Consider the following 12811-nt stretch of genomic DNA (forward strand, 5'->3'; position numbering starts at 1 on the left):
AATTAGACAACTATCTTTAATGAATAGACAAAATCTCTCACAATGTGGGAAGATAGATTTTTTTCTTTTAGTTATTATTTTTTATTTTAGGTATACGAGTGCATTGCCGGCATGTGTGTAAGTGCATCCGTGTCATGCAATGTCAATAGAGGTCAAAAGAAGGTGTCAGATACCCTGGAACTCCAGTTAAGCTGGTTGTTAGCTGCCATGTGGGTGCTCGGAGTCAAACCTAGGTCCTCTGAAGACCAGTCAGTGCTCTTAACTGCTGAGCCAAATTTCCAGTCCTAGATTAATTTATGAAATGTATGAGATAGGTTTATGTTGTTTGTGAATTTCATATATGCATGTTACGTGTTTGGTCAACTTCACCCCCACTCCCCCCTCCAATTCCCCTCATGTCCTCCATCACCACTCTTCACTCCCAGCTTCACATACTCTTTTTTAAGCCCAACAAGTCTATTTAGTGCTGCTAGTGTGTGCACTGGTGTAGAGCCATCCAATAGAGCATGAGAGTTACATGCAATAGCCCCCCAGCTAGGGTTGGGATGACTTTGTGAGCCCCTCCCCTGACCGTTCTGGGATTTGGGTTTGCCCAATCTTGTGCAGGTCCTGTGCATGTGGTCACAGGTACTGTACGATAAACAGGATAGATTTATGACAACAAGAACACTATGCCAAGCCTGGCAGGTTAAGACAGGCCAGGGAGAGATGGACTGCAGGCCATAAGAGCTTAGTAACTTATACAGAAAGATCCACATTCAGTGTCAGAGGAGTGCAGACTAAAGTGAAGTGGGTAATTCAAACCTCAGTAAAGATTCATTATCTATGAACTATAGAGGATACTTTGGGTTTTCTTTAGCCACTTTCCAGCACCTCCTGAATTACAAGGATTCAAACCTCGGGTTAATTCTAAATAATTTTTTTAGTGCCATGAGAGAGCAGTCTTGGCTGAACTAAATTGTGAACGCGCATCACAATTTCTTATGGGTTTCTATGGAAAACTCATTTCAATTCCAAGTACTGACCTAATAATAAAATTTTACAACTTTGATTTCAGCCCAGATTTTCCAAGTGTATTTCTACAAAAACTTTAAATTCCAATTCCAGGAACAATAAGTGTTTGAATGTTATGTTTGAATAAATATATCTTTAAATAAATGTATTTATTATATGTACTTTAGAAGAAAATCATTTTCCAAATCCCGTAAACATTCATTTTCTAAGATTTTCTTCTCTAAGAAAGGATTTTTACATGGATAGCATTTTAAGGGCTTGTTAACGGTGGTTTTTTTAGTTTAAAAAAAAAAACTGGGAATAAACGTGCTTTTTTCCCCTTCTATTTAACACTGATTTTTAAAAATAGATGTAGATGAACTGTGAGATGGACAGAAGTGCATAAAAAATTGATTGGAAATGGACATGCGGATGCAAAGCAGGGGTCGATGAACAAAAAGATGGATGAGTTTGGTGCCTTAGTTATTCCAAATACCTTACCTGGAAGCTATTTGCTTGATGGAATCATCTTTAAAATGAAGCAGATCATACCCCAAATTTATTACAGCTCTAAATGTGACTTAGGTTATTAATGATATGATTTTTTAAGTTGATAGATTGTGAATTATAATTCCAAGCTGCATGAAAGTAAAATATTTTCTTAACATAATCTCTGAAAATGTATATACTAATATCAAATTTGGGGCATACATAGTACAAAAAAAGTGAAAATGCACAGCTTAAAACACAGTTCACATACAAAATCTGACGTCCCTTCTCATCAAATGAATAACATATTTAACTTGTGAATTCCCAATTATTACTAAATAATGCTTTGCCAGTTTAACATGCTAGTGGGCTAAGTAATTGTTTTCATTATTTTTAATAACTTGTGGATATAAAGTTATTTAAATAATCTACACCGCTTTCATCATTGCTTTCAATGTATATAGGAACTATAAAAGCATGTTTAAAGATGTCTTTTAAATGAATACCTGCTGATGGTATGAATGTTAACCACCATTTCTCTGCTTCGGTTTTCCCTAGAGCAACAATATTTGGACGTGCTTCTATGCTAATGATAAACACAGCTTTGTGGGAAACCACATGGAGGAAAGGAATTAAAAGTCAAAAGGTATAACCTGAGACTCCAACCTTGAGAAGGTGTTCCTGGCATAGTGCATGATACTGTCAAAATCATATCTCTCCCCAAGAGAATTCACTTCTCCAGGCTCCATCTTCAGAAAATTGTACTCTTGACCTAGGAATCAAGAAAAGCAAAATTGCAGAAGACTTTTAATTAAAAGAAAAGAGAAAAGCACTTCAGAGGCCTACCTCCTCTGTGTTTTATTGACTGATTCTATTACTAATATATATACATATATGTATATATGTGTGCGTGTACATATGCAACAAATAAAAAAGCATATCTGTTCACTTTGATATCTATGAGCTGATTTAAGAAAGTAGGTCAGACTACCAGAATAGTTTAGCTATCTTTTCTATATCTACTCTGTTATCATCTCCTAATGTTTGTTTGTTTAAAATTGTAATGCTTTGGGGGGCGCTATGCAAATGATTATAATAATTTATGATTTAAAGCCATATTCTAACATAAACTAATCATCTTCATACAAGTTTCATTTTGATTATAATCAGAAAATTTGTATAGAAATTTAAGGCCAAAGTTTGCACTTATTAGTCATTGCTGTTAAAAATCACCTGATCTTATAGTCAGAGCATAAATTTACAGCCAATTTATCTGCAATATGGATACTTTCAGCCTGGAATCTCTCTGTTGTAGATGCCCCAGTGACTAAAGAAACTTCATCCAATAACTATTTTTTCCTATTAGCCTGAATGTTTAGTAAAAAAAAAAAATAAGAGTTATAATTTCCAGAGCACTGTTAGGTTTTAATTATGAATCTATTTATACTGCATATACAGTTCTTTCTTTTTTGTCCATATATAATCATTTGAATCATACTTGAGTATGAACCATTTTAAGAGACTGCATGCCTTACAAGTTTATTTTATTTTGTTGGTCCACATAATAAAAAGTTTGATGAACAGAGGACAGCTAAAAGCTAGTTAACAGCAAAGTTCTTCTCACTTACTGATACTTGAATTTTTTCAGGAATAATGTCTCCCCTTTATTTCATTAATGATATAATGTATGAGATGACCATTAACAAATTGACTCAGATTCCATGGAGGGTATACATTTCCTTTACTTTGATATCTCATCTGCTGAGGACTTCATCAATCCTGAAATGACTTCCCCTGGTTTGTGGACATCATATCCACTGACTTTGCTCTGATCTCCTAGATGATACCTTAGTCTTGGAAAAGATACTCTCTAAATGGGGCTCAACAACTGCTTCTATCCATCTTTCTCACTCAACGATTTCCTTCTTTCTCCCTCCTCTCTCTCCGAGATAGTTAAATCCACTAAGTTGTTTATCTTCAGATACGTCCCTCCTTTGAGCTACAGGAAGATCATTACAGGGTTTTTATGAGAGTGGCATAGCCTATTGCACTAAAGAGGTAGGTCTTTCGAGGGACTTTAAATCCAGAATTATGGTAATCAGTGTTTGTCCTTCTCAAAAGGACTGTGCTTTGTCAATATTTATTTTTGACATATCGATATTCATCTTGTTTCCTGAAATAAATCATTAAAAGATTCCACCCCAATGTTCACCCTCAATTATTTTGAGAATATTCCTGCATCTCATTCTTGCCCTTTTTTTGCCTTGTCTAAGAATCTGCTCATCTCTCATAAAGTATTCAGAACTCTGATATGTCTCTGGACTTCAATCTTATCTCTCTACCCAGAGTCAATGGTCCCTACAGCAGCACAATTCTTTTTTCAAATCTGAATTTACTTTGTTCACAATCCTTCAATTATTCCCTGGTAGCTGGAAAATAAAGCCTAAATTTCCTGGATTCATATAGATCATTCTGATTCTAACTTCCCCAGGTACTTAACAACTAATCTTCTACTTATAATTTACCATGCAGCCATTACACAGAGCTGAAAATAGTTGTCCTAGTTAGCTCTAGCTGTTAACTTGACAGAGCCCAGAGTCATCTGAGGGAGCTTCATTTGGGTGTTTCCCCAGATCTGATTGGCCTGTGTCCATGTCTGTGGGGAATTGTCTTCATTGTTGATAGATGTGGGAGGGCCCCACCCACTGTGAGTGGTGCCATCCCTGGGCAGGTTGTCCTGGATTATATTTTAAAAAAGCTGGCTGAGTACCTGCCAGAGGGAGAGAGCCAGTAAGCACCCTTCTCCCATGGTTCCCTGCCTCAGAGTTCCCACCTTGAGTTCTTTCAAAGATGAACTGTGTTCTGGACAGATAAACGCTTTCCTCTCCAAGTTGCTTTTGGTCAGAATGTTTAGTTTGCAAAAAGCAGACTAGAACAATATTCATGAGTTAGTTTCAGCCTAGAAATTTCACCAGTTTTTTGCCTGCTGTATTAACTAAATTTTTCATTTTTATTTTTGTGACATCTGGAGGAACATGTGTCACTCTATGCTTACAACAGTCTCATTCTACAATATTCTCAAAATATGACTCTTGCTTCTTTCACACAATCATCTGATCCATAGGACCCACACTGAGCTTTGTATTTTCCATTATGTCTCCAACAAATACTGCCTCTGTAAATAACTGGAATGCAACAGATGAGGAGCAAATAAAGCGATCAGCCCTACTGATCACAGAAAATTCTAATTCAACTTTAATTGATTGTGAATAAGAACCCTTTCTTTTTGCTATGTTCATGTTTAAAATACATGAATACATGCTGGCAAAAGAGAATTTAGGAACTTTTGATGAATGAAATGTAATGATCTTGATGAATGTAAAAGTTAAGAGAAATACCTTAACTTCTTATAATAATACCTTAATTTCTTATAATGATGGTATTATCACTCACGAGATGCTGAGAAAATTACACTTTCATCATAAACTGTATTTCAACTATTGAAAACATTCTTAAGAATCCATCCTTACTGTAATCAAGTATAAGAGGAATAAATCTCAAAGAACAACTATTAAGACTGTCATAGGAATGACTTGTTTCTCTGGAATTTTCTCCAGAAACTGTACCTGATACAGCATAGATTTCCTGTGGTTGAAGCATGTCCCAGCAAGGCCTGGGCCCTCTTACAAATCCATATGCATAAATTACAGTACAAATCTGTGTATTTAAAAAAATCATTATATATTATTCATTTATGGAACTCGCATCCATTCATGAAAAACATGGTATTTAGAAATAACCTCAACCTAAGAAAGTAGCTTAGAAAGGATAATTTTTAAAACAGTAAGTTATTGACTCTATCACATTAGAAAATATTTGCATTATTTGCAAAAAGAAAGAATGCTTCCAGGTCTGAAACCTCTCACCTGGCTGGATGTTCTCTCTTATGATGGTTACATGGTTGTCTCGATCTGGGCGTGTGTGCTCATGCCAAAACCCTATCACATGGCCCAGTTCATGAACAACAATTCCAAACTTGTCACAATTCTTCCCGATAGAGATTGCCTGAGGGCCATTTCCTCGCCGACCAACATAAGAACAGCATCTATAAGGCAGAAAGTAGAGAAAAGTTTGGTGGAAAGGGGACTGCTGGGTTCATTACAATGTGGTGGAATTTCTGGAAACAATGTGGCCAAAGATAGGGTCCAAAATTAGAACAGCCTTTCATTGGTAAGGCTAATTTCTAGTATACCTTTAAATTAATATATGGCAATAGTTTCTAACTAAGTGCTTGGCAATTATCTATATATTAGATGATAAATAGTCTTATAAAATGATCAGAAATAATTATGACATGATGATGTCTAATTTGCTGTTGGAAGTTACACTCCACCCTCAACACCTGCTTATATAGTTACTAAATTATCACTGTGGTTATCTAGCAGTAATCAAATACTATTGTATTATTAAGTTAAATTTTGCTTTTCTCCTTTTAATATAAAGAGAAATGAAGTTATCTATGAAAGATCTTGATTGACCAAAACACAAATTTCTATTCTTAGAAATCGTATCATTCTAGAAAACATTTTTTAAAAGTTAGTTGAAGGGCTAGGGAAATAGCTCAGTGGTTAAGCTGTGTGTAAAGACTGGAGCTTGGATTCACAGAAACCCCTGTAAACAAGCCTGCTGGCCCCTGTAACTCCAGCCTTCAAAAACAAAGACAGAAGGTCACCAGAGCTAGAGTGACAGATACTAGTCATATGGTCCAGACTGAGGTTTGATTGAGAGGCATGCATCAGTGAATAAGGTGGAAGAGAGATCGAGGATGACTCCCAACATCAGCCTCAGCCTTCCTATACAGAAGTATCCCCACACATGCAAACACGCATGCATACAACACATACAAAAATGGGGGTGGGATGGGTGACCAAGTAAAAGAGCTTGTCTCCAACCTCACCATCAAAGTTTGATTCCTAAGACCCACACGGTAGAGAGAGATTGAGCCAACTCCAGCAAGCTGTCCTCTGATCTCCACAAGTACGCTGTGGTTTACATTTATGAATTCATCGTAATAAACTTATTTTTGTTATAAAAATAAAAATAGAAACAAAAGCTATTGATGATTTTTTTTCAAATAATGAATTATCTAGTTTTAATAGTTAACTGTGGCAAAAGGCTGAATCTTAGTGTCTCCCTAAAATCCATGTGTTGAAAGCTAGCCCCTAATGTTTGAAGTGGGGCCTTTGGAAACTAATTGGTTATGAGTATGGATCCTTAAAACAGGATCAGACCCCTTATGAAGAAAGCTCTAGAGAGCTACTTTCATCTTTCCACCGTATGAGAACACAGCACAAGCATAGTCATTAATACCCAAGGAGCACCCTCAAAATGAGCACACAAATTTTCAGTTTCTAAGCTACTGATAGTTAGTAATAGACTACTACGTGGTCTAAAACTCATGAAGAATCAACAATTGGTAGCAGTTCAAAGCATTATTCGACTTCCGTGGTATGTGTCTATCAATCAAGCTACTTCATAAGAGTGTGTAATATTTATGGCACCTACTGAAAAAGTTTCCTTGCTGATCAGACAGAATGTGAAGTACTCAGATGCAACTTCCTGCACATTTTCATCAACTTATGGATGTTTGTACATACTCCTCCAAAATGTACGTTCTGTGAGGTCATTTGTGTCATATGTGCACATGCGTGGCTGTATGGAAAAAGGTTCTCCATACACAATTATAAGAGCAAATGTGCACAAGATATCTATTTAAGTTTTAAACCATGGTAGAAACTATAAGTGCAAGTAAAATCATATCTGAGATATTAATAATTACAGTTTTGAAACTGAGATCATTTCTTAGACTCTCCTCCTAGACAGCAATAGAGGCCACTAAATTATTAATCTTCGGGCTGGGAATCACAGTGCAGTACACATTTTTAAAGCCCTTTTGATTTATTAAAGTAAAAGAAAAAAACACAAAAAAATAATTGCTCAAATAATGAAAAGGAATTTCACCTCTTTAATTTCCAGAAGAAATACATTGCACAGTCCTGTTGATTTTCCACAAGTGTAAATCGTTTGTCATCCCCTGCCCCCTTATTCTTCCTAAATTAGTTCTGTAGGCTTTAAATGTGTGTGCTTTTTATACCCACACTATGCCAATTTAATGAGTTAATTCATGCTCATTAGTTATGAGTCTGTTATATCAGTAAATTAAGCTTAATATTTCAACAATAAAAGTCTTGGATAACTGGTGGGGGAGGAGTGATGATTAATGAACTGGGGTTTTTTGCCCCTATATAGGTTTTATGAATAATATGTTCCAGTTTCACATAGATAATTATTATATACTCAAAAAGTTATTGCTCACATACGCAAGAATTATTTGATTCAGAAAAACAATACTCTTTTGTAAATTTAAAATATTTAAACTGAAATATTTGCTATTTTTAAAGCAACAGAAATATCTGATGATTATATAGCAATTAAACTATGCACATTGAGTCATCCTAGCTGGTTTATATTCAGAGAACACAGTGCTTTAAAAAAGGAATTCTGAAGGACAGCAAAGCAATACGGTCTATTCATTTAATCCTAAAACACCCTTTTGGCATAAATCCACACACAGCTATTTCCTATAATAAGATGGAGTTTCATAATGGAAAGGAAAAATAGATTTTATACTGCCTTATTCACAGAGCTATTATTTTACAATGGTCTTGCGAAATTAAAAAAAAATGTGGTGCTTTGATTCTTGACAAACTAAAGGTCTTAGGAACAGAATTATAGACAGTAAGGTTAACTAAAATGCTCATAAAAATATTAGACATGAGATGATGAGGCAACATGCAGTTTTTAAAAGGATGATTTAATCATATACAAACATTATCTTAGTTTCTAATGAAATCCATGTTTAATGTCATTTTTTCTACATGATTCTTTATTTCTAACTTGTGTGTTATTTTTACAGTGTGACAATTTTAATGTCAATTTGTCCTCTCAAGGGAAACCTTTTCCATCAGTAGGAAAGTTTTACTTATAAAATTATAGAAAGTAATTTAGTTCCTTATTTTTGTCTTGGGTTAGTTAACCAATTCTCTCCCCTCCAGTTTCTCTCCTAGCCCCCACTCTCTCTCTCATTCTCTCTCTTTAAATCACTGAGTCCAGTTAATGGTGTCTATATGTACATGAGTGTGTGACCATCTACTGGAGCATGGACAGCCTTTCAAGAGCTGCATCTCTGAAGAAATCTTACTCTCCCTCCCCCAGTAGTCAGCAATTGCCAATAAGTTTTCAGATGGGGGTGAAGCTTCATGGTTTGATCTTGCTCAGGTCTTGGGCATACAGTCACGTCTCTGAGAGTTCATGTGTGCAACAGCCCTGTCATGTCCAGCAAACAATGTTTTGCTGCAATCATTCAATACTTCCAGCTCTTGAAATCTCTCCACCCTCTCATCCACAATGATCCTTGATCCAATTATTTAATCATTCATAGTTTTCATGTAAATGACTCAATTCTTTTTGGGGGAGGGTCTTTTTTATACAGGGTCTCCTTGTAACCCCAACTGGCCTAGAACTCTTTATGTAGACTAGGCTGGCCTTGAACTCACAGAGATCTGCCTGCCTCTGCTTCCTGAGTACTGGGATTAAAGGCATGCGCCACCACACCTGGCATGATTCAAACTTCTTAAAGGAGATTAAACTATAAGGTACCTCAAGACAGGACTCTTTCTTAATCTCTCCACTTTGATGAAGAGTCAATATCTCAGCTTATTATCTACCCAGTTTTGTTCTTAATAAATGAATAACTGAGTGAATAAATACAAAAGTAAAGAAATCAATAAGGCATTTCTCTTACTAATTTTCTAATCCTAGTGAAAATTAAGGGGACTCTAGCTTGCTTTGGTTTTCTTTGGCCAAGTACCACCAGTAATCCTGGCTTTTCCCTTCTCTCCAGTAGTCAATCCTAATGGTTCTACCTTTGATCAATTGCTCAGAATCCATCCATTTTTCATGGTTTTCACTGATAATACCCTTTCTTAAGCCATCATTTCTCACATGTATTGTTGAAATTATTCACTAATTTGTCTCTTTGGGGGGGGGTTCTTACTTCCCGACCACAGTGTTTTCTTAATATCATGATTATTTTAAATGTCAAATCAGATTATACCATTTTGCAACAGCTCTGCGGTCAATTGTGTCAGTGTTCAAAAATATCCATTCCCCTTCTCGGGCTGATGATTATACTTCCCAACTCCACTAATGCAGGGTTTGGTCATATGGTTTGCTCTGGACAGTGTCACAGAAACCTGAACTGTCATTTCTGGAGAAAATCTTTAAGAGCCAACACATGGCTGACCATGTGGTTGCCTCTCCATCTGCAACAAGAGAAACAATGTCTTCAGGGAGGTTTCTCCATTAGACAGCATACAGGAGTAATGACTCTGGAACATTAAGAGCTAAATAGTAGTGCACATGTGGTAGTAAACAGTGTTTGTGTTCTAGCTGCTGAGATCAAGGGGTCATTTGTTTTGATGGCATGAATTCACTACACTAAATGCAGTTGTCCAAAGTCTTTATACATGATCTCCAAATAAGGGTAGTGAAGATGAAGGATAATAGACCAAAGTAATAAATTCAGTGACATAAATCTTTCACAAAGACAAATCAAATAACTTCTGTTAGGAAAAGATATCACATTTTGCCAACAATTTTCTGATAATCAGTAAATGCCACTATCATAACAGCCATTAATTGAAAAACATCTCGTTAAACCTTTTACAAATATGGAGAGGCATTAAATCATATGGCCTATTGAAAATGAATCAAAGACACAATATACCTAGAAAGATATATGTGCACTTATACAAAAATAGACATTCTGATAAAGATACATGAACAGTTATAATCTAAAACAATGACATGCACTAAAGTTAAATGGCAAAAAAAATCTGACTACAACCTTTTACTATTTATTTGTGTTTTCAAATTTTATTTCTTACTTTTCTTCCTATAAAAGGCCTGGCAAAGAAGAGGTACCGACATATGTTAACTGAAACAAGACTGGATACAGTAGAATAAGACAGAAAATGTAAAGTTCTGGAAGACACTGAAAGTCCCACATTGAACCAGTAGTTCTCCTTCTAAGCGTAAAAGAGATCGATTTGGTTCTTATTTTTAGAAATTATAAAGGTTACAAGTTGCCTCATTGAGTAAGCTACAGCCAGTGATGAAAGTGATGTTGTTGAATAGAATGTGTTTCTTTCTGTATGGATGTTGCAAACAGAACTGATGAGTACTGTCATCAATACTAGTGACGCCACATTACAGTAACACTATGTTCCATAGGGAATTGCACTACATATTGTTAAATGCTATACTTTCAATGCCACAACTCCAAATACATAATGTATATAATACTGAAGTCCAGCAGGGGAGTTCAGTGCTTGGCTTGATATACCCTAATTGGTCCTAAATATTTTATGCAACACCAACTCCCAAGAATTTAATAATTTTATTATTGAGATGAATTTTATGAGACTGGCATGAAGCATTATCACATCAAAATTTATGAAATAACTGTTTTATGAAATTTTGGTCTATCATATTAACTCTGGGTGAAATTTAGAAGTCACAAAATAATTAAAATGATTAGTAAGTCAATGTATTATCCCTAAACAAAGTATTTCCTAGTACTGAAAAACAATATAAGGCAAACATAAAATTGTAAAATGGTACTGAAAATATCATCAACATGAAATATTACTGTAACATTCATAAATATATTTATAAATAATAATGCTCAAAAGCCTGATTTTGAAATGCAACTATAATTTTAAGTATTTGGGTCACAACTTCAATTTTCATTATCTCTTAAATTATTGAAGTAAACATATGCTCTCAAAACCTCTTCAAATTATTTTGATGTAGAAGATAAATTCTCATATCCTTTTATTGTATGAGAGAATTATGAACCTTAGTTTTCATTTAAATTGTCAGTATTTTCATAACATGTGTGTCAAGGACATTGATGTAAGTTGTGTGTCCTAATCACGACAAAGATGGACACCTGAGTAAGCCGATGTAAGACGCCTATGACAGTTGTGGGTAGAGTAAAATCTCACAGTGAGAAGCTCAAAAATGGGTGAGAATGAAAGATGGGGAAGAAACCCACCAAGAAAGTGCTCTGCAACTGAGAGATCTCCTATCCCTGGTTATTTTAGTTGACAAATAGTAACTATAGACATTTATGTGGTACAATGTGCTGTTTCTAGAAATAGAACACTAAGCATACTGGAAGAGTGGGCTAATTGGGACTCACATTCCCCTCCTCCTCTTATGAACACTCTAGGAGAATCCCTCTTCAAATATACCCTTTTGACTTCTCCACACCATCTGCTTTGTCCTAGGAATGAACTGTCTTAAGTTGAGAAATGACCACTTGACTCTTCCCCAACTTGTGTATCTTCAACCTCTTCTCTCTTACATTCTAGCACAACACCAACCTGGCAAAGGCTTTAGAAACAATAAAATCATGACAAGCAAAAACATGAAAGACAGTAAATGGGAAAAACCAGCCAAAAAGGACAAAGTAAAACAAGTATAAATACCAATTTATTAAAAACAAAAATAGAGCTTTGGATGTGAGTGAGAAAGGGGAAAGATGTATTGACCCCAAAGACATCACATATTTAGAAACACGTAAAATGTATTTATAACTAGTAGAATTAGATAATCAGAAGGAAGCACACTCAAGATTTGGATGCCACTGGAGAGATGATTCAGTGGTTAAGAGCACTGACTGCTCTTGCAGAGGACTTGGGTTCGATACCCAGCACCCACATGGTGGCTACAAACCATCCTTAACTCCAGTTCCAGGGGAATCCAACACCCTCTTCTGAATTCCATGGCATTGCACAACACAGATGCACTCACACATATGGAGGGAATACACTCATACACATAAAATAAACATAATAAATGAAATTTTAAAAAATATTAAACAGATATAAAGAACTAGGAAGCATTTCAAAAGTAACCAAAACTTGTTTTAGCCAAAATTAGAGTAATTTGAAAGAAACATTATTTGATTATTGAACAACACATAATAATTTATGACACTCTCCAAAATATCTAGAGATAATGATTAACTTTCCTTAATGTCACTCAGATCATGCCAAAATTGAAGTACATTACTTTTATAAGTTAAATCATCTTCTACAAAAATATGTGGAAAGAAAAGATGATGTAATGGGCCCACTTCAAGACTTACTGGTATTACATATTCCCCTTTAAATACAAAAAAGAGCATGATAATAGGGTC

At 35.4% G+C, this 12811-nt stretch overlaps 1 protein-coding gene across 2 annotated transcripts in view; it reads right to left on the reverse strand.

Annotated features, from left to right (window-relative positions):
- Tll1 (tolloid like 1) overlaps positions 1-12811 on the reverse strand; it is a 241358-nt gene that overhangs the window by 116376 nt on the left and 112171 nt on the right. For both annotated transcript variants that reach the window (XM_008824950.3, XM_029559553.1), the window contains exons 6-7: positions 5409-5587; positions 2149-2254 (exon numbers count right to left, since the gene is read on the reverse strand). In XM_008824950.3, the coding sequence (XP_008823172.1) occupies positions 2149-2254; positions 5409-5587 (285 nt within the window). The remainder of the gene's footprint in view (positions 1-2148; positions 2255-5408; positions 5588-12811) is intronic.

The sequence above is a fragment of the Nannospalax galili genome, unplaced genomic scaffold, assembly GCF_000622305.1.
Source record: "Nannospalax galili isolate Female #2095 unplaced genomic scaffold, S.galili_v1.0 scaffold109, whole genome shotgun sequence".
Lineage (NCBI taxonomy): Eukaryota > Metazoa > Chordata > Mammalia > Rodentia > Spalacidae > Nannospalax > Nannospalax galili.